Here is a 25,910-nt window from a genome sequence, read left to right on the forward strand (position 1 = left end):
AACTTTTATATTTTATACAAATTTTTCACCTAAAATATATATTGAAACACAATAAATTGAATTAAAAAATAGACTTATTGGATAAAAAATAATTTCTTTACCAACATTTTAAAATAAAATTACATTGTTCATTTGGCGATACAGCGCTGCCAAATTTACCTTATGCAAGACGTAAAATTACACGTCCGTAGTCGATTTACGTGCAACAGAAACGGCGAATAATTTACAGTATTAGAATCAGAGCTGGCAGCGGGTCGGCCAGTTATATACATAACTCGAGGGGTTTTTAAAAGAATAAACGAAAAAGTCACAAATTCCCATGCCATTGTTATTTACCTATCGGTATCCATCCCCACAGATGTCCACACCTATCTATAATATTATTTTAAAATTACTCACTAAACATTCCTTGTTAACGAATTCCTTTTTAGATAAACCAACGTGTCGACAACATCTTAAACAATAACCCCTGTCATCGGCATTTCTAAAAATAAATCCAAGAAAGCGTGATGACGGGATAACTAAATGATCGTTGTCTTCAACACTTGTTGTCTAGAACAGAAGAATAATGCCCGTTTTTTCTTTGCCGACGCCTTTTTCTCACATATTTCATTTTCAATTGTGAAGACAGCCATATCTAAACTATCATATTTGAAACTCCACTGACGCTCTGAACAATTGTTTACCTTATTTTTCAGCACAAGAGATCCACAGACAGTAACGAATTAATTAGGGGACCCTACAATGCCAACAAAGAATCAAAATATGTAGAGTTAGTTTTAGTCGTAGACAATAGGGAATACAAGGAACTCGGAGAAAGCAAGCGGAGAGTTATTGACCGTTGTAAAACAATTGCCAACATTATAAACGGGGTAGGTTCATTTCTTTTTTAAACCGTCTCTTTTATTAAAGTATTTTTTGTTTTTCTTTCAGCTCTATTCTCCGTTAAATATTTTTATAGCTCTTGTTGGAGTAGTGATATGGAGTGAACATGACGAGATGACATTTTCCAGTAACGGTGATGCCACCCTTACAAGTTTTCTCCATTATCGAAAGGAAAAATTACTTATTGATCATCCCAATGACAATGCTCAATTGTTAACGTAGGTCACATTTAATATTTCACTATCTTATATATCTTAACCGGAAGCTAAATAATTATATATATATATATATATATATATATATATATATATATATATATATATATATATATCACTAAACTAAACCCATTAACCTGATATTAATTATTAGGGTATTAAGAAAATATCCTATCGAATACATAGTTATCAGAAAACCTATAATAAATTATTTAAATAAAACAAATTAATCTATTACATTATTTAGTGTCAATATAATTCACTTTTTTTAACAGATAATATAATCACTTTATAATTTGATATATTTGGAAACAAATGAGTTAAAATAGTAATAATTAAATATAACAAGGGAAAAAAGTATCATATATATAGTCATTTGTTAGATAAAATTTGTTAGTTAATCCTATTTAGTATATCTTATTTATTGAAATAATTAAATTAAATACGAACATTTAATGAGTGTTGCTCATAGAGATTCTTCCATTACAACATGCTTATGGTCACCATAGTGGTGTAACTATGACAAATCATAAGTCAATTTTAAACGCTTAGAATGTTTCGTTTCCATTGGAGCCTCGGATTAAAACGTACATATAAACATTATTCAGTTATGCAAGAATTTCGAAGTCAATCCATCGACTACTTTCCATATTTTGCGACCACAAAAAAAGTAAACTGATTTTTTTGTATATAACGATGGTAGGTTAAAATCAATTTCGAATTGAGCAGATGATGTTTGGTTTTGAATATCTTGTAATAAATCAATAGACAGTGTATAGCTTATAAAAAAACGAATTTTGAATATTCAATGTTTACTTTATTATTAACACATTTTAAATGTGAAGTAAAAACTACAGTTATTGAGAAGAGAAAAATCTAGTTAACCATGTAAAGCAACTTATTGTCAAATTAAAAAATACAGTTTTTTTATCTACCAATATCAGTTTGTTTGTGAATTTGTGAATTTTGGACATTAAATTGAATATTGTTTGCTTTAGTTGTTGCTTGGTGCGCAATACTAACAATATTTAACAGAAAATATAATTCCTTGTCATATATTAACACAGACAAGTCATAGAACAAACTCAAAACAGTTTATTCATAATAAATTGACTTTTAATACAACAAATTAGTCGATTCCCATATGACTAACGTAAACTAAATCGTTATTCTGAGAATGAGTGACGAATATCTTGAAACAAATTCGTCCTTCACTCCCTATTATCTATTTTCTGTATAGAATGATATTGACCTCTAATAATTATTTTATGTCTAGAGCTCTAATCAATTAAATTAATTGTTTTTTCAGGAAATTTAATTTCGATCACGGCGTAGTGGGTAAGGCCTTAAAGGGGCCGATGTGTACTTATGAATATTCAGGTGGTGTCAACACAGACCATTCGTCGGTAATTGGCCTGGTGGCCACAACAATTGCTCATGAAATGGGACACAATTTTGGTAAGAACAATCATTGAACAAAAATGTAAACAACATATCGTGTGTATCATATTTTATATTAATTATTATTTCAGGTATGGAGCATGATACAACAGAATGCAAATGTCCAGATGAAAGATGCATCATGGCTCCTAGTAGCTCAACTGTCGCCCCCACTCATTGGTCTTCGTGTAGTTTAAATTATTTACTTCTGGCTTTCACCCACGGAATGGATTATTGTTTAAAAAACAAACCGGAATCACTCTTTGACAGTCCAGTGTGCGGGAACGGTTTTGTGGAACCGGGAGAACAATGCGACTGTGGGTTACTCGAGCACTGTGACAATCCCTGCTGTAACGCGTCGACGTGCATGTTGTACAGTAATGCAAGCTGTGCCACAGGTGAATGTTGTGATCTGACAGTGAGTTTCCATCCATATTGCAAGACTCTTTACTATTATATTTCTGCTGTTACCTTTTAGACTTGCAAACCCAAAAATGCCGGAACCCTGTGTAGATCGGCCGATTATGAATGTGACTTACCCGAGTACTGTACAGGACAGTCCGAATATTGTCCTCAAAATATCTACAAAATGGATACGGAAAGTTGTGATGGAGGAAGAGCTTTCTGCTATCAAGGATTTTGCAGGACCAGGACTGATCAGTGTCAATTGCTTTGGGGCGAAACAGGAACATCAAGCGACGATCAGTGTTATGACATGAACACAAAAGGCACCAGACATGGCAATTGTGGTTTTAACAAGTTCAATAAGTCATATGTTAAATGTGATTCTGAGTAAGTAAAGCCATAAAAGGTTGATAAAACCTTTACATAATTCACGAGGGGGAATCAAATATAAACGGTAATTTTACTATTTAGCTTAGCACGTTATTTCGACTTAGAGGATTCGATGCTTGAGTGTTCTTTTTAAAATTTAATAAGGGGGGGGGACCTATGTGGGTAGCAGCTGTGCTTGATTCTGCCCGCACTACAGCCATGACTAAGCTCGAGGTACCTTCGTTTGTTGCACAGCGCATCACAATAAAGTCTTTAACCAACGAAGGCGTTAAACCATCCGAAATTTTCACTCGTTTGAGAGCACACTTTGGGGATTTTACACTATCTCAGAATCGAGTGTATACGTGGGTCAAAGAATCCAGGGATGGGTGAAAAAGTATCGAAAATGAAAGTCATGAACGAAGCCCACGAACGAGTCTCGCAAATGATAACATCCGTGCCGTTCGAGACGTCGTCATCTCAGTTTTGATAAGGAATAAATTGGAAGAAATGCGTTGGGAAACCCTCCTTATAACCCCGACTTGTCACCTTGGGATTATTTTTTGTTTAGGCCCTTGATATAATCACTAGGAGGCAAAACATTTGAAATCAATGAAGAAGTATAGAAGTATGTGCGTAATTAGCTGACAACTCGCCCTCAAACTTTTTATGAAGAAGGAATATTCTATCTTCCAAATCGGTGTCAAAAGTGTGTAGTGCACGGAGGTGTATACCATTGATACCATTGATTATTTTTCAAAATTACCATTTATATATGATTCCCCCTCGTATATAGTAATAAAAGTGTATAATTAAAAAAAGAACAGATTAATCTCAAATTTTCCAAACATTCATACCAAAATAAATATTAGTTTTATAAAGAAATTCTTGTACTATGGATTATGGTGCATATAATCCTATCAAACAAACCCCTTCCAATTATGATAGGAATTTTGAAATACCTTTTAGGACTACCTACTATTCACATATAATCATCAAATCAAATTTTGGACATTTTCTTGCAAATTTATCATTCCTTTCTGAAGTCCTTGTTACCATAATAAATTCATTTTTCATCACAATTTGAAGAAGTAATGTTTTGTTTTCTTTAGTTAATAGATGGTTTGATTTGGTTTTGTACAAATTCATGCTTTTATTGTTAATATATAACAGTTTAACTAAACTGAATTTTAGTCTTATTTGATCACTAGAACTATAGCTTGTAGTTTCAGAATATTTCGCCTTCTGGTTATTACATTTAAGTGTAAAATCCGAAATTAGCTCTATTCGCTGAAAATAACATTTATACGAAAAAAATACATGATTTTTTATCGCTATTTACAAATACTCTCATATTATATTTTAGGAGTGTACTGTGTGGCATGTTGCATTGCAAGCACTTAAATGAACGACTGGAGTTTGGAATGGAATCAGTCGCTATACTATCCCATAGTTTCATTAACAAAAAAGGTTCGATAATACCATGTAGGACTGCGATAGTCGATCTTGGTACAAATCAGATCGATCCTGGTTTAACACCTGATGGTGCAAAATGTGGAGAAGGAAAAGTGAGTATATGAGATATGATTGATATTAAAATACTCCTAGCCCAAGCGAAAAGTTGAACAATATAGGTATTGTAGTAAGAATTGTCTGCAACTAATTCTCTATAAATATTTTTCTTATTTATTTTAAGATTGTTATATCTGTTTGAAAAACACCATAGATTATGGAAAATCATCCTATTATTAACTTTAGTTGGTATTTTTAACAATTAACCACATTAAAACATAAATTGTAACTGTTATATTTCAACCACCAATCGACAGATAATGGTAACATGCTTATCTTTTGTTTTAGATGTGTGTTAATCAAAGATGTAGAGATGTTATGAGCCTGAGAAAACAGTCTCCCGTGTGCGAGAATAATTGCCATGGTAATGGCTGGTGTAATAATAAGGGACACTGCCATTGTAAAGATGGCTTTGCTCCTCCGTTCTGCGAGAATCCAGGACCTGGAGGTTCAGAGGACAGTGGCCCAGCATCAGATCCTAATGGTAAGTCCAATCCACTTTTGTAATCCAATCACAGTACTTAATCGTGTATTTTCTTGCAGCCAATCAAAAAGTAGTAATAGCGTTGTACATTATTTTCTTGGGAATAATTCCGGCCATCGGAATTTTGGCGATGTTCTACTTTTACACCAAACATAATAAGAAATTTAATTGGAAGAAATCACCTCCGACAACGTACGTAATAAAGTGTTTTCAGCATGTGTTTTGCATGCCTAAAGGTGTTGGCTCACTTAATTCCGTGCCTACTGTGTCCAATGTGTCTCCTAGCGGACGTAACATAGAGATTGGAAAAACGATTTTAATATCCACCACTAATCCTGATGGAATCGTCAGAAGTAACACCATAACAGAGCATCAGAGGTATAATAATCAACATGCTAACTTACACAGTAACAATACTCTCGGTGGGGTTTATAACAATACCACGATAGACGGGCATTATAAGAAACCTGCACCTCCTGTACCTGATCCAGTCGTTAAGTCTCCCAGACGACTATCTATTAGCAATTTAAGAAATAACATATTTAACAAAAATATTCAAGCTTCCACTAGTAAGCCTGTATGTGATAGTAAATTAAGTAATTATAAGGGACAAAACACCGCTCACGTCGAAAAACCTTTATCTGCCAAAGAAATTATTCGACAAATGAATGCTTTAAAGAAATGATTTTTGTATTACTTTATACCAGTGATTCTCAACCGGTAATACTTTTAACAATTTCGAAATTTGGCGACACACTAACAATAAAATAATTTGTGATAAAAAATGCAGTACTATTAATTACAAGTGAATTCTAAGGATACATTTAAAGCGATGATTTTTGGACTGGATTTCGAAAATCGAAATTCACACGATAAGATGTAGAAAAAATTATATTTAAAATTTTTTTTGTTATTATAGCGTCATCTAAATAAATTTAATTGACTCTTTCAAAGTTAATTCATGTGTAGACATATCCGTTATCGCAAATAGATTATGAATATATTATTAGATTATGGAAACATTCGAATATTCAGGAAACAATGAACCATTCAATAGTTAATGAATTCGAATGAAAATTTTAAATAATTTCATTAAGTAAGGCAAGAACTAACTATTTAGTGTTATTTATGTTGACAAAGATGAATATAGAATGCAAAATTAGTAAAAAAGAAATATAATCGTGTTTATATAACATAATTTTAAAAAATAACAAAAGCAAACTATTATCTGTAGATAAACATAGAGTGCCTAGAATTTTTTATAATCTAACAAAACAATCTATTCTTGCTGTATTCTGGTCTACAGGTCTAAGACTCAAGCGTTTTTCCAAGCAGTTTAAGAAAAATTAGAAACTCTAGAAAGTGCAGCAAGAAAAAAAGAAAATTTCAAAAATGTGAGCTAGAAAAAAGGTGCATCCTGCTCGATATTTGTTCAACCTTTGTAGTGTGTTAAAACAAAAAAAAAACTAAACATCAAATAATTCTCGATTAGTAAAGAAGTCGCTATGGCGTTGGAAAGAAAATAAGCAGTGCATTTTTCTGCACTTCAGCTTCAATTCTTCACGTTATTTCTTAACATGTGTCTTCCACCCCTTTCCATACAGGACTGCTTACCTTATTTTTATACACTGGCTTGTGCTTCATTTTTTCAGTGATTCAGTGTTGTTATCTCTAGTGGCTTATTGAAAAAAGTTCTTCTTTTTTTATGATATTGGTGATTCTGTGTAGCTGATGTTGTTTCCCAAAGCCTAATTGATGATCTGGATTAAGATTAAAGCATTTATTAAGTTTATGATCTTAATTAGTGCTTTTCTTGGAAGTCTCTTTAAAATTTTCCCAGTAATAAGGTCAAAACCAAAGTGACAAATGGAATTTTCGTCCTTCTTTGTCCCCTGGCAAAGAGTAATGATATAACGTCATCCACTATTTGAGGTTGAAACATTTTCTTTTTCTGATATTAATTCTAAAATTTATTTAGGGTTGCTATTACCGTTTAATTTCCGTCTGGTTTCTGATTTCTTTATTCCAATGCATTTCCAAAACCTATCAATCACTTATATTAATTAGACAGCAATTACTAGGCTTTGTCATGATGTACTCACTGAGTACATATGGTATTATAAAAGATATATAGAGGAATTTTACGAGATTCAACCTGAGATATTCAAGCATTGTCTTTTCTGGCCCAACAAAACAAAAAAAGAGCCGCTGTAACTCTGAAAATACTTGAATTTTGAAAAATCCTATTAAGGGCTATATCTATTGTTGCGGATTCAAACTTCTAGACCAGAATACGACCTTAGTATATTCGTTAACCGAATCTTCTTTTATCTAAAAAGCTTTTATATATCATTAGTAAGACGACATTAAGACGAAAACATTAAGAAATTTTAACTTACTGAATTAACAATATAAATAAAGATATTAAAATGAATTCATTCGTGTTGCCAAATAGCCTCTACAATATTTAGGAATACATTTTAAGAGTCCCTAGAAAGTAACTGAAATTTTCTTCTATGTATAAGAGTCATGCCATTGAGAATAGCTGCTTTTTATAATAGTTTGTATTTGCATGTTTGAGTATTGTTTTTGTTTGATGTCAAGAGTTCCCTTTATTCCCTGTATTTTTGTATTATTTTATTTTGCTGTATTTTACTAATATAATGGGTTGTTAGCGCTAAGAAGTTATATCAGTAAATTAAAGCAATGTTTTTTTTCTTTAGCAAAATATATACTGTAACGATCTTGGTCTGTCTTATTTTAATCCTGCATGTTTGTGCTCCTACATTTCTTTCATAACATAACAGTAAGTATCTTCTTGTTATTTAGTTAACCCTTGTATACTCGTGTCTTGAATGCACATGTCCTGTTTGCTATTGATTTTCGTTGTGTTGTCATTTAGATATAGGTTATCAAAACAAAACTCTCGCATTGTATTTCGCCGATGAACTATTAATAATAATGTGTTTTCGTTGTTGGGATAGGTCGAAATCGCCGAACAAGTCGAGAGGTCCGCCATTTCCCAACGAAACTACCAGAAGAACAGAAGATAATCATTCGCTGCTACACGAAGATTCGTCGCCTCCTGTAGGATTCAATAATGAGTTTTTCGGCAGTTTTAACGGCTTCAACCTGAAGCCTTTGAGAAAAAACGAAAATGAACCGGCGAGAGCAGCTCCCACTCCCCCGGTTTCGGCCCCGATCAACTGGACTATCTCCAGCAACACATCCGCTTCTAATTATCAGAAGCCACCGCCACCCGTTCCGAACACGGCCGGTAAAATTAAGAACACCCTGTTCACCAAACCGGTACAGAAAATGAGTTCCTTCAAGAACAGTTCGTTGCTTAACGGGATAAGAAGCGGCAGTAATACGAATGTGCCATCCCTACCTCCCCCAAATCCGGGAAGCACGGCGAGACCCATTATATCGTCGCCGGTCTTAGAAAGTTCTACGTCTAACGCGAAAGAGCTGATATCGCCGTTGCGGAATGCACCGAAACTGCCCAATCGTCCAGCACCGGAAACTCCCAAGAAAGATACTAATCGGCCGCTGTCCACTCCGGATGCCCCGACTATCCACACGATAATCGACGTGAATATTGATATGAACAAGAAAGCGAATAAGGAAAAGGACAGGGACACCGGTGTCAGCACCTTAAACCGAATAGCTTCGTTCTTAAAACCCGGCGATAAGAAATCCTCAAGCCAAACCAACACGCTTTCCAAATCGAACCAGGTCAAAGCCCAGAAGATCCTCGATAAAGAAGCGTTGAGGAACCTTCAGATATCCAATCCCGTTCCCCAAACGGAAATCGATATAGCCATCGAGGTGCTGCCAGTTGACGATGCCGCCAAAAAGGCTGTTGTTATGAGGGCTCAGAGTATGAGAGCGACCAAGCCGAAAGAACGACCGAATATCCAGACGTTCGGATCCATGCGCCAGCCCGGCTATAAACGACCTCTGAGTATACCGTCCGGAAGTCGACCGAAGAGTCCCCCACCTCCCAGACCGCCAGATGATGTTAAAAAATCATCGGATAAATTAAACGACCAACAGAATACCTACGACGATTGTCTGAACGAGGCTGCCCCGCTTACGAGGTTAAGCGAGGAGAACAGTTCCACCGGCGATAATATCTACGCGGTGATCGAAGAATCGCCGTCGCCCGACAAGGTTAAGAGCAGCTCCGGCTCCAGCGAGAGCATGGGGCTACTCGGCGAGATCGTCTCCGAGATACAAATCCGAAATATCGACTCGATCTATTCAACCTCGACCCTAAAGAGGAAGAAGGAGGAGGCTCGAAAGAAGAACGAAGCCCTCGCCTCGAACCAGTTAGAGTATGCGAATACCTCGCCGATGTATAAATCGGAGAATGAATATAGCAACATGAGCAACATGAAATCGAGCGCGAGCTCGACGTCCAGCGGTTACATACTGCCGTCCGCTGTTAATGTGCCTGTTAAGGAATCCACCGTTCCAAGTGTTCACAAGTCCTCGGAGAAGGGGACGACCCAACCTACTTTAAGCTCGTTCAAGGCAGAGCCATCCGCGAAGCCACCTTCGTCGACTTTCAAGAGACCACCGGGCCCGTTGGCCTTGAATAGCGGCTCGAAAAGGCTGAGTGATTCATTCAGTGATAAAAGTAACGATAATAAATCATCTAGTGTATTAAATAGTGATAATAAAACGTCGAAATCAAAAAATGTGACGTCTCCTACGGGAAAGACACCTCCTTCGCCGTCGAACAAAACACCTGCCAAGACTCAGGTTAACAGACAAGTAACGCCACCTAACTTAAGGGGAAGGAAACCATCACCTACACGACCCCTCTCGCAAACATCGGTGAAATCAAATAGGTCAGTGACAAACAGTCCTGATCTAGTCACAAGCTGTAACACTAACGGCAGCTCCAAGGGACCAGACGTAGTCAATAGTGGGAACTTATCAAAGAAGCCGAGTGTTTCCACTACTAAACCTACCATTAGTAGTCAGAAACCCTCAGTGAAACTTAGTAGTAGTAATCAAAAATCGGTTAACTTTAAGAATTCACAAGAAAAAAAAGGTGATGTTAAACCACCTATAGCAAGTAAGGCAACTAGAATAAATTCCGACGTTGGTGCCAATAAGACAGCTTCAGTGGGTGTTAAAAACGCAGCTAGATCGAACTCTACTGTAGCATCGTTGCAACAGAAATTTGAAGAAAAAAATAACACAAAAACTGGAAAAGTGAAATAGTAGAAGACAACTATTTATATTTATTTAAAGACTGTTAGTTCATAGTTTTGTAACTAGAAGCATTTTGACATTTTTTTTATAATAATTTCGTTATTGGACAATCACAGGTAGTTCGAAATTAAGTTAAAGTATATTCGTTAAATGTTTTGTAAATACGAAACCAAAGAACCGGGTCTGTTGAGATCGAAAAATGTGCGAACTTGTAATATATATTTATTTAAAATCTTGTTTGCATTATTGGTCTCATATTATTTTAGTTACTTATATCCTGCGAATAAATCAAAATTTTACTTTTTAAAATGACGTGATACATAATTGCGTACTGTGTATAGAGTTCAACAATTTATTGCTTCTAATTTGAATTGTACATATGCAAATTTACAAAATAAATGATTACACACAAGATTACCAGTTTCATTTTATGTGTTTCAGTAACTACAAGCTAAACTCTATAAAATTAATTAGTCCTGAAAATGATTTTATTTGTTGTTAATATAATTGCCGTTATCAAATAATGTTAAAACCTTATTTCAGCTGAGCGATATTATTTGAATTAACATTTATTAACACATTAAATTTATTATTTAAATGTTTTCACGAACCAAATCAGCTTCCAAAAAACTTTTTTTTTTATATATCCTGGTACTATATTATTAAAAATAAGTAGAGTATATTCAAATTAATAATAACCTCACGTGATGTCGAGAATGGAATGACCGAATAACCGAACCAAATCAGCCTATAAAACGTATGCAAAATTATTCAAAACATTAGTGATAGAGGTTGCAAAACGGCAATCGCTGCTTTGCTTTCAATTTAGATGATGTGTGTTCACTAAACAGTGATCGAACGGACTATATATTATTTTAACTGCTAAATACAATATCACTTAATAATTGATAGAACATTTTGTATTTGTAAAAAAATTAATGAATCTAAAAACAATCAACAAATAAATACGATACCATAGATTTATTTATTTATGGTTAATGCAGGGTTGTCAATTAAGTTCAAAAAATATAAGGCAGATGGCGCAACTTCAGATTTCAGATCTTCCTAATTGTCTGTAAAGCATTTCAACAGTAATTAAATTAATTTTAGTTAATTAAAATAATTATTTAATTAAAAAAAACTGGTGTCACCCTTTTACACATAAATATTTCCATATTAGAAGAATATCGACGTGCAATGTAAGTAGATACAAACATTATAATATAACAGGTCAATTGAAAAGTCCCCGGCCTACCATAATAAAACACATTTTTTGGCAAATTTTGTTTTTATTCAACATAATTCCCATCAAGGGTGATACACTGATTATAGCGACCCTCCAACTTTTCGATACCATTTTTGTAGTACGATTTGTCCTTTGCTTCAAAATAGGCCTCAGTTTCGGCGATCATCTCTTCATTCGACGAAAATTTCTTCCCAGCGAGCATTCTTTTGAGATCTGAGAACAGGAAATAGTCGCAGGCGGCCAGATATGGAGAATACGGTGGATGAGGAAGCAATTCGAAGCCCAATTCATGGATTTTTGCCATCGTTTTCACTGACTCGTCACACGGTGCATTGTCTTGGTGAAGAAGCACTTTCTTTTTCTTCAGATGCAGTGGGTTTTTCGGCGCTTTGGTCCTTCAAACGGTCCAATAACGCTATGTAATAGTCGCTGTTGATGAGCCTTCCTTTTTCAAGATAGTCAATGACAATTATTCCATGCGCATCCCAAAATACAGACGCCATAACCTTGCCAGCCGACTGTTGCGTTTTCTCACGCTTTGGAGCGGGTTCATCGTGTGCAGTTCACTCGGATGACTGTCGATTGGACATGAGTGAAATGATGGAGCCATGTTTTTTGCATTGTCTCATATCGACGCAAGAACTCGTTGTTTTTGGTCAAAAGTGAGCTCGCACGGCACCCACTTTCCACATAGCTTTCTCATACCCAAGTATTCGTGAATGATATGTTGTACATATTCAGTTGATATCTTTAGTGTCTGCTATTTCATTCAATTTCAATTTACGGTCATTCAAAATTACTTCATGGATTTTTTAAATATTTTCGGTTGTCGGTAACAACCTCTTTTGGATGTCCAGTGCGTTCAGCGTCTTCGGTAATCATTTCACCACATCTAAACTTAGCATACCAATCTTTGATGGTTTATTTTACTGGGGCAGTGTCCGGAAACTCTGCACCAAGCCAAGTTTTTGATTCAACTGTATTTGTTCCCTTCAATGTGTCAGGCCGAGGACTTTTCAATTGATCTGTTGTGTCGTTTTTAAAGTATATTAAAATTAACTAAAGTGAGATATACAAATTAATGTTTAATCCTGGATGAAATCTGTAATGATAGTTTGATAGGTAGTACTACAAACGTTCGCGAAGGTTCCTAGCATAAGAAATCTGTTTAAAATGTTTTTTTAAGTTTGTATTTTGATTATAAAAATAGAAACATTTAAAAAGTTAATTAATATTATCAATTAATTTTCACTATCTAGTAATTTTATCTTAATTTTTTTATATAACATCTTTATTAGATATGCTTTACAATTAATTTATTACTACTTTCCCTATGTACTTGGATTAATTAACAAGCAAAACGAGTGCGAGAAAATACATCAGTATGTATTCCTCAATTAATTATTAACTTATAGCTATAGTTTACACTAAATGTATACACTTTATATAAGTTCGTATGGTTTTGTTCGCTTCAATCTCCTGACATCCTGCGCGCTGTCCAGCATTTATATTGCTTTCACGTTAGTATGATTTAGTAATATTCTTTCGTGTTTCAAGGCGAAATCTTGGATAACTTCGCAAATCAGTTTGATTTCCAGGTCATCGTGCAGTTCTGCATTGGTTACATAGCGATAGGCATTGGTAATCAATCGAAGAACCTTATTTTGACAGCGTTATATGATTAGTTGATTTGAATTTTTAGTGCAACCTCATATTTTCACCCCATAGGTCCAAATTGGCTTTATAATTGTATTATAGATCAACCTCTTTGATTTTAGATCAAGTTGAGAGTATCTTCCGACTAACCAGTATAGTTGTTTTATTTTGGTTCTAATGTGTTTTGCTTTTTGTCTAACGTGATGCTTCCTATCTTAATATGAAGACCAAATTTAATATTTTATGTCCAAAGAGGTAGAGACGTCATTTTGTCCTTTATTCAATATATCCTAGAATGTTGGCAATGTTTCGAAGCACTTTGTTTCAATATGTTTGTATTATATTGACATTAAGTTGGTGGCTGCTTCTTAATATTTTTTAGTGCGATCAGTTGTGAATCATTATAATTAAAACCAGGTAGGTAATACTAAAAATAGTTTATTTTATTCAATATCTTATCAATTACGTCACATGTACAACACTTACAAAATTAAACAACACTTAAATGCTACTAATTAAGATGTAGAAAAAATCATCAGCCTTAAAAAATAAATAGTTACGCAACGGAACATCAGCTTTACTTCAATGATTTAATACTGTTCGATTTGCGTTATAAATAATAAAAAAATCAACGCTGATTGTTTTTACAAATGAAGTCGAATGTTATTTACAAAAACATTACTAGCATAGAATATATAATAAGGAACCTAAATTAATTTTACTGTGCGATAAACGTAGAGCTATGTTATTATATAAAAATATACATTTTTTCCCTTCTTTCTACTACTTAAATGCAGTGCTCGGAGGTTCCTAGGACCTCTGGTATCTAGAAAAATGCTGCTCGAAAAATAGTTGCAATTCAATATCGTTGTGTTCAGTTTTGGCACATAATTTTTAAGTAATTTTAAAGAAGACAACCGGATACAGTTACCAGTAAATATTTACTTAAGTCATTAGTTATAAAGTGAATAGATATTTCGGACTAGAGATTACGTTGGTTCCTGATTCCTTCTACAAGGAATATATGTATTATCGAAATTTGTTTTCAATTATTAAAATATCAATTTGCAATAACATTTATATGGAACCGTAGGAATATCTGTCCTCAACAATACATCTATTACAAAAACATAAAGTGATCAATAGTACCTCAGTTTCCTGTGTAATACAGTGATAGGCAAGAATGCATAATAAATGCTTCGAAGCTACAGAACTCTATGGAGCTGTATTAAATCAACCAAACTTTAAAAAAGCAACCAACATATACAATAGAAAAAGTAGTAAACGATTAAAGTGTTTTCATATCACGAATATCACTTTTTTTCAGTTTGGCATATATCAATAGGACGAATTACTGTCCTCATCACTAATGCCACTAAAAGCCTAACAGTTTGTCTCCAAAGGTATAGACTTTGTGGTATTAGTGATGGTACTATTATTTGTCAGAGTGTCGCCGGCAACAGAAGGGAGACCTTGCGAGCTAGAAGAGTGGTGGTTCAAGTTGCCTACTCCACCACTTTCACCGTTCCTTAAGAGGCACCACGATCGTTTTACAGCTGATAATACCTAGAATAGAAAATAATATATAAACGCATGTTTCGTAAGAGTATCTAATTAATTAACAATCATGCAGAATGAGTAATTTCTTTAGCAATGGTTAGCTCTATATCTAAGTATATTTCAGAGTGATTAAACTTTGTTTATAGGAAACATTACGTTCTTTAAGGTAACTATCCAAAGTTTTGTCACTCTAAATATCTACTCTCGGTATATTTTTATTTGAAGTTATTTATCAACATTCCCCATCTTAGTTATATTTCAATTTCCATCATGTTACTCAAGCAACGCTGTGAATAACTTCCAAAGTTTCATTACGGTTTTTGTAGCACCTAACTTTTAATATTAGATGACTTGATTCATGCAGAATACACATACTAGTTCCTTTTCAATATCACTATAATTTCCATTTCCACCTTTGTTTCATTGGTGATACGATTTGAACTATACATACATCAAACTAATTCTTCAAGAAATATAACCTCATATATTAATAATGGGTTATTCAAGGAATTCACTCGCTTGGTTCGTTATTCAGTTATTTGGGTGTAAAGCCTTAATTATAGTTTCTCACGTAAAGTTTTATCATATATAGTATATTTAAAGTTTTTTTGTACATACGTCATCAAGATGTTTAAAGTATTGCCTGCCGCAATCTGTAAATTCATTTTAGAATCAGACAATATTTTCCTTCTATTTAATTCTAGTTAAAAAAAGACGCAATGCTGCCTGATTAGTTCGAACACGTAAACAAACGAGCCTGTCAAAATCGTCCGGTTGTCAGACGTGTGAAAAATTCCTGAAAGCAATAGTTGTAAGAGGTTATAACTAAAGACTCAATGTTTATGAACCTAAAAGCTATTGTGGCTGTATAATTAACTGTAGTTTTTAGATGTTAAAATAAATTATATTTCATAACATTTTTATTCAATTATTTTATTTAGATTATAATTTTGTTGTATGTCATATCAAACTGAACTAAAACTCAAAGTTGATGCGACGACATTGCGACGTTTTGATGTCACAAATTTTAATGATGTTTAACAAAATAACTTTGAACAGACTGTACATTTATTCGTGTAATTCTTCTGTCATACACAAATTTTATTTGTAATGAATTAAATTTTTCTGTCACATTTACATGAAGTTACATCGGTAACATATGAAATTTCACCTATTATATAATCAGATTCTCCTGACACATACAAAAATTTATTTGTGTTAATTTTAATTTGCCATATGCGAAGTTTCATCTATCACCTTTAAAGTTTCATCTGTCACATGTGAAATTCTATTTGCCACAAATGAACTTTCGTTGGTCACAAATGAAATTTCACTTTTCACGTATATAAATTCCGCTATCATACTTTAAAGCCTAATTTATCTGTTTATCTGTCAGCTTTTAATTGTCACATGTGAAGTTATTATTTGTCGCAACTAAAGTTTTGTTGGTTGCATATACACAGAAATTCTTCTTTATATTAAATTACACTTGACACGCGAAATTTGACGGTGTTAAAATCTTCTTTTCCTTAACATTGAGTCTATATAAAAGACGTATTGAACAGTCCAGTATTAATATATATAATTTAATTTCGAGATGCGATCAATTATCGGTCAATACATAATAATTCATAAAGTAGTAGAATTAGAATGATGTTTTTTGACATAAAACTGCGTTTTTATAATACTTCACTTTCAGCTGGAATTAACTCGCTTAAGCATTATTTGTATTAATAAAACACAGCGACATATTTGCACTGACATTAAAAAAAATAGACAAAGGGTATACAATTACAAGACACTGACCTAGAATTTCCAAAGCCAGGGTTTAGGTCAAGCAGTGCCAATGGGTCGGTTGGATTCTGAATATGCCTACGCTATCAAGAAGGTCGGAAATAGAAATAGTATCAAGTCAATTTCGAGGAACATACTTATTAGGATTAACGATTATGACTATTCAAAAAAAGGTTGTCATGCGATTTTAATATCTCTCATGTCTTTAATATTAATGGTCAAACGAATTTCAGGCAAATCAATAAAACTGAATTAGATCCAACCCCGTGTGTGTGAAACGTGAAAAATAATTTAATTCCAAAAACATACCTGCGGTTGACAACCGACAACAATGAAGATGAACACTCCTTGAAGGCAGTTGAAAATATCGGTGATGTACCATAACCATTGAGGTCCACCCACTGCCCAGGATAGAACATCAGCAATCCACGTGACCCCCATAACTATCACCAATTTTAGGCAAATTCTGCCTAATGCAGCTCTGAAATAAAATTAAACGAATTAACAACAAATCAATCAATATAATAAATAGGTCAGTGAAGCTCATTGCCTCAATAATCTTTAAGTATTCATCCTGTTTTATAGAACTGCTTTGTTAAAAATTGTTGTTATAAGATAATAGTTCTGACACAGTCACCTTCGCCAAAACATCAACATTATGATAATTTTGTATCATTATGCCATATGAGCGAATATATCTAAAATATATAGCAAAATTAACGTACTAGTATTGAAAATAATACTATAAGTATTTAGGATAAAGCATAAAATATCTGGTCAGTTTCCTAAATACGCTGCCCTGTAATCAAATTGTCGTGGCACCTTCACCAATATGTGAAGATAACTAATTGTTAAACATTGACAAACAAATAATTTTGAAAATAATGTTTTAAATATAGAATACAGTTTTTTTTTATTACTCTTCGTGAGTCCACAATCTGCCCTATTGGCAATAAGTATTTCTTATGTCTATATTATATATACATGGCATGTAGATAATCATTTCATTAAGCAATCTTCTGTATAAAATATTATCTTAATTAATTAGTCTTATTCTAATGCTTATTCTAAACTCTACATATGTCCAGTAATCAGATCAGGTGGTGTTAAACGTTTTAGTCTACGCACTTCACTATCACGTCGCATATTTAGCTGATTAGCGAGTACATTGGGATGCACTGACACTTTTTCGAAGTACTTCACACAAACACGTTGGATTACACTCGTTATAGGTTCTAGAGGAATATCGCGTTGTATCACTTTATTTGAAATATAGTACGGAGCATCAACAATGGCACGCAACACCTTATTTTGGAACCGTTGAATGATGGATATATTAGATTTGCTAGCGGTACCCCATAGTTGAATTCCATATGTCCAAATGGGCTTGAGTATAGACTCATACAGCAATACCTTGTTATCTGATGATAACTTGGATTTGCGCCCAATGAGCCAATACATTTGATATAATTTTAGTCCTAGTTGTTTCCGTTTAGAGAGTATGTGCTTCTTCCAGGTTAGGCGTCGATAGAATACAGTAAATAATTTAATATAGATAATTTAAAATATACTGTGCTTCGTATTGAACATAAAAGAGACATATATCAAGTTGATGTTGACGCAATAGATTATGTATCTTTAAAATTCTTACATGTCAGTTTTTTGCCACGACCTTTTACCATCAAGAAATGAATAAATTCGCCAACAAGCGCAGAATCCGGTCTTAACAAGTAATGTGGCATGATAAAACACGACAGAATCGAATTTATTGGAAACTGGAAGTGTATGATGACGTGTTATGCACGGTCACGATCGAAAACATTCGAGTTCTTTTCTAAACTATCGTTCCTACCTCTAGCGATGGTGAAACGTATATATTTGTAGAAAAAAAACTTGTTATAGAAAGATTTCTGATTTCATGTCATTTTATTTTGATCTTTAACTATTACCATGAATAATCTGCAGTAATATCGTCTATTATCATTTTAAAAATTGCACAAAAATGGACTAAAAAATGGCGAATAAAATCGAATTCTACGAAGTCTATGTCAAATATATGATTTATATCGGGGGATACATTTTATGGGACTCTAACAGAAACACCCATAACATAAGTTAATTTCTTAAAAGTAAGTCTGGAAAACATTTTATTCTCTTCTGACCATTAGTTAAACGTTTATTGTTACTTAAAATAAGACTGTTGTTGTTCTGGATGCAAATAACAGCTCGCGACACGTGTGTACGTCTAAATACACTGCAACTTCCTATCGGTTCAATGAACTCGCAATTGTTGTCGTTAACCAACACGTTTCAACGTCTTACATAATACTCTTAAGTACCAATCACAAAAAAACCTCATAAATTGATCATTAAATTTTCTATTATTTCCTGGAACATCAACGAAAATGAACAAGAAGTCCGCGATATCGTTTTTTCAACCAATTTAACTACATTCCATCGCTGGATATATTGCATCGCGCAAAATTAACGTTTCAAACCGGATTTCGATCATAATAACGCTTTTTCTCATTACTTTTCTGTAACAGCTCTCGACAAAAAGCCGATACGAAGGAATCTTAAAAGGGCAGAATTAAACGTCCAACGTAATCAACTTCGGCATTGACCACGCACTTTTTCGCCTTATATACAACCAGTTTGGCGTGTTATTAAGCTAAACTGCAATTTGCTTTATTTCGTTTTAACGAATTTCATTTTGTACTGAATGTTGTTTGGTTCACTGGTTATAATTAATTTTTGCAACAATATAACAGGTCAATTGCAAATTCTCCTGCCTGACACATAGATGGCGCTACTAGAATTAAATCCTTATGTTTTTAGTTAGCCCTAACCCTTAAAAAATGTGTGTATAAATTTGAAAGCTGTCGGATCGTTAGTTTGTGAATTATAGCATTTTGTGTGAAGCAACTATTGTTGTTGTGAAAAAAATGGATAAAAAGGAATTTCGCGCGTTGATAAAATATTGCTTTTTGAAGAGAAAAAATACAGTTGAAGCAAAAACTTGGCTTGATGCCGAGTTTTCGGACCCTGCCCCAAGAAAATCAACCATCAAGGAATGGTATGCTAAGTTTAGACGTGGTAAAATGAGCACCGAAGACCGTGAACGCAGTGGACGCCCAAAAGAGGTTGTTATCGACGAAAAAATTTTAAAAATTGACAAAATGATTTTAAATGACCCGAAATTGAAATTGAATAAAATAGAAGATACGCTAAAGATAACTGAATATGTACATCACATAATTCACGAATATTTGGGTATGACAAAGCTCTGTGCAAAGTGGGTGCCGCGCGAACTCACTTTTGACCAAAAACAACGACGAGTTGATGATTCGGAGCAGTGTTTGAAGATGATCAAGCGTAATAAACCCGAGTTTTTGGGTCGATATATGACAACGGATGAAACATGGCTCCATGATTTCACTCCGAAGTCCAATCGACAGTCATCCGAGTGGGCTGCACACGATGAACCCGCCCCAAAGCGTGGGAAAACGCAACAGTAGGTTGGTAAGGTTATGGCATCTGTATTTGGGGATGCGCATGGAATAATTTTCATTGACTACCTTGAAAAAGGAACGACCATCAACAGCGACTATTACATAGCGTTATTGGACCGTTTGAAGGACAAAATCGCCGAAAAACGGCCGCATTTGAAGAAAAATAATGTGCTGCTTCACCAAGACAATGCACCATGTCACAAGTCAGTGAAAACGATAGCAAACATCCATGAATTGGGCTTCGAGTTGCTTCCTCATCCACCGTATTCTCCAGATCTAGCCCACTGCGACTATTTCCTGTTTTCGGATATCAAAAGAATGCTCGCTGGGACGAAATTTTCCTGGAATGAAGAGGTGATCGCCGAAACTGAGGCTTATTTTGAAACAAAGGACAAATCTTACCACAAAAATGGTATTGAAAAGTTAGAGGGTCGCTATAATCAGTGTATCACGCTTGAAGGGAATTATGTTGAATAAAAAAAAACTAATTTTGCCAAAAAAATGTGTTTTACTATTTTTGTATTTATCTAACATCACAAATTGAATAAAAAAACAGTCGAACCGTGCATTTGACCATCGACTGCTCTGCGACTGCTTTGCGACTATCGACCGTTTTCAGTCGATAGTTTCCAACGCAAGAAGATACCAAAAAATGGGTTGATTTGTAGGTATTCTCTAAAGAAACATCATTTCGAGGTGGAATCAGTAAATTGCCTGATAGATGGGAAAATGTAGGCGGTGTATATGGACAATACTTGTACACTGATTTTTTATGATGAAGATTTAAATGTAAAAAAAATTCTTTAAACTAATTTTAGGACGTATGTAAATAGTAAAGTGCGCGTTAAATTAGCTACCCATTAGTAATCAATTAGACATGTTTCCTGCACATATCCGTTGAATCTGAAGCCGCAGTGGACCGAACAAATTGAAACCACACACGTGTACACACCGAACGACGATCTGGGCATACCAACAACTATTTTCAGTAAAAATCTCGCTGAAAGTAGACGTTACGTTTAATTGTGTCGCGCTCCGCTTGTGGTATTCTTTCCGTGAAAACCGGCGACAGTGTAAATGGACGCGGCTACATAAAAAAATTAATTCAATAGAATTTATGGTTTTGATGGGTTCCGGATAAAATTGTTGTCTGACGTTATAGGCTTCGGTCGGCTGTAAATTGCCCGTCGCTGCGGCTGCGGCAGTACCGAGATCGGGTGACGGTACCGATTATCAGTTCCATTTTCCGCAAAAGGAGTTTCACTCGGACAATGGCGAACGTACTGAAAACATTCCTTATATCAAGATCCATACTTTACGCGGGCTTAAATTGATTTTTTCACTTTCGCATCTACATTACGAAGTTCTCATTTTTTCGCCGGCTATTTCTTCTTTGGTTGTTGTTCTCTCCTGACTCTCTTTCTTTTATACCAACACAGAAATTCAAACAATTTTTTAAATTAATTACATCTTACATTAGATATGCTTAGTATAATTTTTATTAAATTAATTTATTAATTTAAATATTTTATTAAATTAGTAAAATTCATTTATTACTACTGTTCTGTTGTATTTACATTAATGAACAAGCAAGGCGAGTACGGGATTAATACATCAATATGTATTTCCCATATTAGACTAAGACTAATCTACTGAAGCTAAAGTTAAGAATTTTTTTAAAGGGTTTTGAAGTCATCGTGCAGCTCTTCGTTGGTTAGTAGCAATAATAATTGGTAATTAATCGTAGAACTTTGTTTTGTTTGCTGGTTTGATGTTTTAGTACAACCCCATATTTGCACACCATAGGTCCAATTAGCTTTATAATTGACTGGTACCAATATCTTTGATTTTAGGTCCAGTTGAGTGTATCATCCGACTAACCAGTACAGTTGCTTGACTTTGAGTCTAATCTGCTCTGCCTTTTGTCTAAGATGATGTTCCTAACGTAACGTATGATTCTGCTTCAGGCGCACCCAAATACTATAGGATTGATTACCTCCATCGAGACCTTCAGATACCCACAGTCAGTCAAGAAATCAAGAGAATTGCAAGGAGGCATGAGGAAGGACTCCATTCTCATGAGAATATTGAAGTATTACAACTTTTGGATACCACCAGAACAGGACACAGGCTCAAAAGAATCAAATCATCTGATCTTGTGAAGTGTTGTGTAGCGAGGTGCATATAATAAAAATACAGCGGTGACATGTATAAACATTATTTCACCAGAGACTGAGATAGGGCCGATGGGTCCTCCTAGTTATATACCTAGATTTAAGTTATCATAAAGACAAATTGTAGGTTAGTCGGAAACGACTAGTAACAATGTAATAATTAAATAATAATAATAAAAGATTGATATCAAATGTGTACTGCTTCCAAAGATTCAAATTCGTTAGTTAAGTTTTTTTCGTGTTTCAAAGTTAGAAGATATTTATTACAAAAGAGAATTTATTAGTCATTTTCATAATTGATTTTAAAAAACCTACTTTTGAACTACTTGCACAACATTCTCATTGTAACAATGCCCAGTTATCATTTATTTTGTTTGATCACGGGTGGTTTATATTAGTAGTCCTTCATTTAGAATGATGATATCAAAAATGTATAGATTAAAATACGCATAAGAGGCAGCATTTTTTCAATATTGTATCCATATGTAGCGGTAAAAAGCAGTGGAAGAACAATATTTTAAATAAAACACAAACTATCATTATGGTTTTGACATAAATGGCGGGGACGTATTTGTATTCTAAATATTTTAGTATACCGAGCCAAAAAACTTACCTCTCAGTAGTCGACTTGACCAATTCTCGTTTCCAAAGGCCACATGTAAGTTCTCTAGCCGTTAATATGAACAGTACTAAATTGACCACCAGCAGAGTTCCAAGAGGACCGAAGAAATATGAGAATATTTCCGTATTATCTGTAAATAACAAAAAAAAAAAACGTTAAAACACATTTGTTTCAATAAAATAATGAGCAAATGATGATATAATCTTCTTGATTATAGCTATAGTAAAGTATATGCAAATCGTCAACATTTTACTACATCAAATAATTGCTAAATTTGCGCTAAACCTTCTGTCGTCTCATTAGATGGGATGAATCTAATGGTTTCAATTTACGGGAATTTACTAACAACGGTACACGATATTGTGATGATGCTTGACGTGGAGTCGGCAGTCTAACCACGTGACCTTTGGGGCTGGCGTTTATCATGCAAGATGCCGGCCAAGATGCGAAAAACATGTAAAAAGCAGGCATGCAGCCGACGATCAGCTTGCCGAGCATCTGTCTGGGGAGTAGTACCACGTAACGTTACTATTTTAACAATTTATTTATTTAGTAACTCCAAAATCTTACCCAAGTATGCAGGGTAGGTTCGCTTGACCAATCAAAAACTGTTTATAAGGTATGTTAAATTGGATGGCTGAATTCAGTATCCGGGTTCTAGTTTTCGAAATTTTCAACAAAATTCGTTATTTTACTATTTATTTATTTTAAAAGAATACATCAGAAATGAACAGAAGTTGAACTGAATATTTTATACTGCTTGGGATCTGTTTCACGCAATACTCTCGTCGCTGGTGTTGCTCAAGTTCTGTGGGAATACGAGTAAATCAAGATGTGTATGCAGAAAATGTATTTTGAGAGACATTCGAGCTTCAAACTTGTAGTAATTTAGCAATAAATAGTCGATTACGTGGTTGTATCTGGTAATTTATGGTATTGAGTGAGTTGTGAAAAAACATTTTCAAGCGATGCCCATTATGCTACTTTATCAAGCATTAAACATTTTTATAAAACATCATATTCATATTATTACATACATATTATTATTATCATTTAATGAATGCCTGATTTCTCAAGAATAATCAGCCTAATATCTCGGAATATATTGATGGTAGGTTAAATTGGAAACATCATGTTAGACAAACAGCAGAGCAGATTAGACTCAAAGTCAAGCAATTGTAATGGTTAGTCGGAAGATACTCTCAAATTGACCTTGAAGGCAATTTGGACCTGGGGTGCAAATATGGGGTTGCATTAAAACATCAAACCAACCAGTAATCCAGCCAATAATCCTCATCGGTTTGAAAGAACTCCATCAAACACACATAAGAAGAAATTGACAAATGATGGAATTGTTAGGTTGTGTTGGATTGAAAATTAATTGCTTAGTAGTGGGCAGTGGCTCAGAATGTAACAGCGAGTAAGAATAGTTAAATCATATTTTGTCAATAAAAATGTACAGAGAGGTAGTAACAGAAGAAACTAAGGGGAAATGCAATGACAAGAACTAAACATAAAACGGTAAATATGTTCTCTAATAATTACTTAGATGTAAATTTATTAATTAGGTAGTTTAAGCCTTAATGTAAATATAATAAAATAACTCTAACCTACGCACTACTGTGTAGTAGTTTAAGTTCGTCAATAATATATGCATTAGATGTACGATAATGTTAATATAAATTATATCTTATAATATACTGGTTTCATTATTTTATTTATACAACGTGGGGCAAAAGTACCGCTACCCTTTTGATTGCCTATAACTTTGCTCGAAGAAAAAATAAGTAAGTTGGGTTTTCATAAAAAGTTTACTTGGTCTCTACATTTTTTTCATTATGATTAATTTTTTAATATCCGCTAAATGGTGACTTAAGCTTTTAAGATTAAGCGTTTTTTAAGGTATTTTTTATGACGTTCTGCAACATCTGAGACTGAATTTCTTCAACTTCGTGTCGATTATTGTCTTTAAGATGTTGAATCGTTTAGGATTTATTCACATAAACTTTTGATTTTAAAAAAAGCCCATAAGAAAAAGTCTTGGTGCCGTTCAGCAGTAACAATAACTGCAACATCTTGATCATTTTCAAAAAAATAGAGACCAATGATGTTTTCAGCATGAATACAGTTGTACACACTATACAGTTGTTTTTAGTGGATGCAACGATGTTTCATTAATTATTGAGGATTCTGTGTTCCCTAAAACCGACTGTTCTGTTTACTGACGTGGCCATGAAAGATCTTCAATTTCACCAGACAACCTTAGAACTGCATTACTGCATTCAACTCGTTGATCAGGATCTCTGAGTGGCAATTTTGGGATCCATTGAGTTTTGTATGAGAACATCTTCAAATCAGTTTTGATCAGTTTGTTCAGAAACTGTGTGCAGAAATGTGTATGTGGGAACCACGTCTCCGAATTGATGTTTCTGGAGACTTTGCAACACTATCGCGCATCAGAGTCACATTTTCAACGTTACTAGACGTCCGCTGTCTTCGCATGTAAACGACAAATTGTAGTTTTGTGAGGCACTGGATGATTAGAATATTTTTGACGCAATTTCCGCTGAGTGGCAATAATGGAACGATGATTTTCAATAAATATTGTCACTATTTCTGTTAATTCTTGTGGCATATATTTATCTATAATAAAATTAGGACGTTTACACAACACAGTGGTTAAAGCGAAACTGAGCTAAACGTCACATAACCGAGATGGCGGGCAATCAAAATGGTAGCGGAACTTT

The 25,910-nt window shown here is 34.2% G+C and overlaps 2 protein-coding genes across 4 annotated transcripts in view; one reads left to right on the top strand and one right to left on the bottom strand.

Moving 5' to 3' along the window:
- Nucleotides 1-11,011, top strand: part of Meltrin (disintegrin and metalloproteinase domain-containing protein meltrin) — a 241,591-nt gene extending 230,580 nt beyond the window's left edge. Inside the window, exons 5-13 of the mRNA XM_076396229.1 lie at nucleotides 699-872; nucleotides 934-1,103; nucleotides 2,410-2,558; nucleotides 2,633-2,958; nucleotides 3,019-3,332; nucleotides 4,681-4,882; nucleotides 5,175-5,370; nucleotides 5,430-5,562; nucleotides 8,355-11,011. Of these exons, the coding sequence (XP_076252344.1) occupies nucleotides 699-872; nucleotides 934-1,103; nucleotides 2,410-2,558; nucleotides 2,633-2,958; nucleotides 3,019-3,332; nucleotides 4,681-4,882; nucleotides 5,175-5,370; nucleotides 5,430-5,562; nucleotides 8,355-10,608 (3,918 nt within the window). The 3' untranslated portion in view covers nucleotides 10,609-11,011. The remainder of the gene's footprint in view (nucleotides 1-698; nucleotides 873-933; nucleotides 1,104-2,409; nucleotides 2,559-2,632; nucleotides 2,959-3,018; nucleotides 3,333-4,680; nucleotides 4,883-5,174; nucleotides 5,371-5,429; nucleotides 5,563-8,354) is intronic.
- A 2,912-nt stretch (nucleotides 11,012-13,923) lies between these two features.
- Nucleotides 13,924-25,910, bottom strand: part of mthl1 (adhesion G-protein coupled receptor methuselah-like 1) — a 454,070-nt gene continuing 442,083 nt past the window's right edge. Inside the window, exons 5-8 of one of the 3 annotated variants that reach the window (XM_076396252.1) lie at nucleotides 23,155-23,293; nucleotides 17,165-17,336; nucleotides 16,868-16,938; nucleotides 14,907-15,067 (exon numbers count right to left, since the gene is read on the bottom strand). In XM_076396252.1, coding sequence (XP_076252367.1) covers nucleotides 15,052-15,067; nucleotides 16,868-16,938; nucleotides 17,165-17,336; nucleotides 23,155-23,293 — 398 coding nt within the window. In that variant the 3' untranslated portion in view covers nucleotides 14,907-15,051. Of the gene's footprint in view, nucleotides 15,068-16,867; nucleotides 16,939-17,164; nucleotides 17,337-23,154; nucleotides 23,294-25,910 lie in introns of all 3 variants that reach the window. The other 2 variants (XM_076396253.1, XM_076396250.1) reach the window with 2 other exon arrangements.

This window comes from Rhynchophorus ferrugineus, unplaced genomic scaffold (genome assembly GCF_030347505.1).
Source record: "Rhynchophorus ferrugineus isolate W39M unplaced genomic scaffold, kcgeb_rfMv2 rfM2, whole genome shotgun sequence".
Taxonomy (NCBI): Eukaryota; Metazoa; Arthropoda; class Insecta; order Coleoptera; family Curculionidae; genus Rhynchophorus; species Rhynchophorus ferrugineus.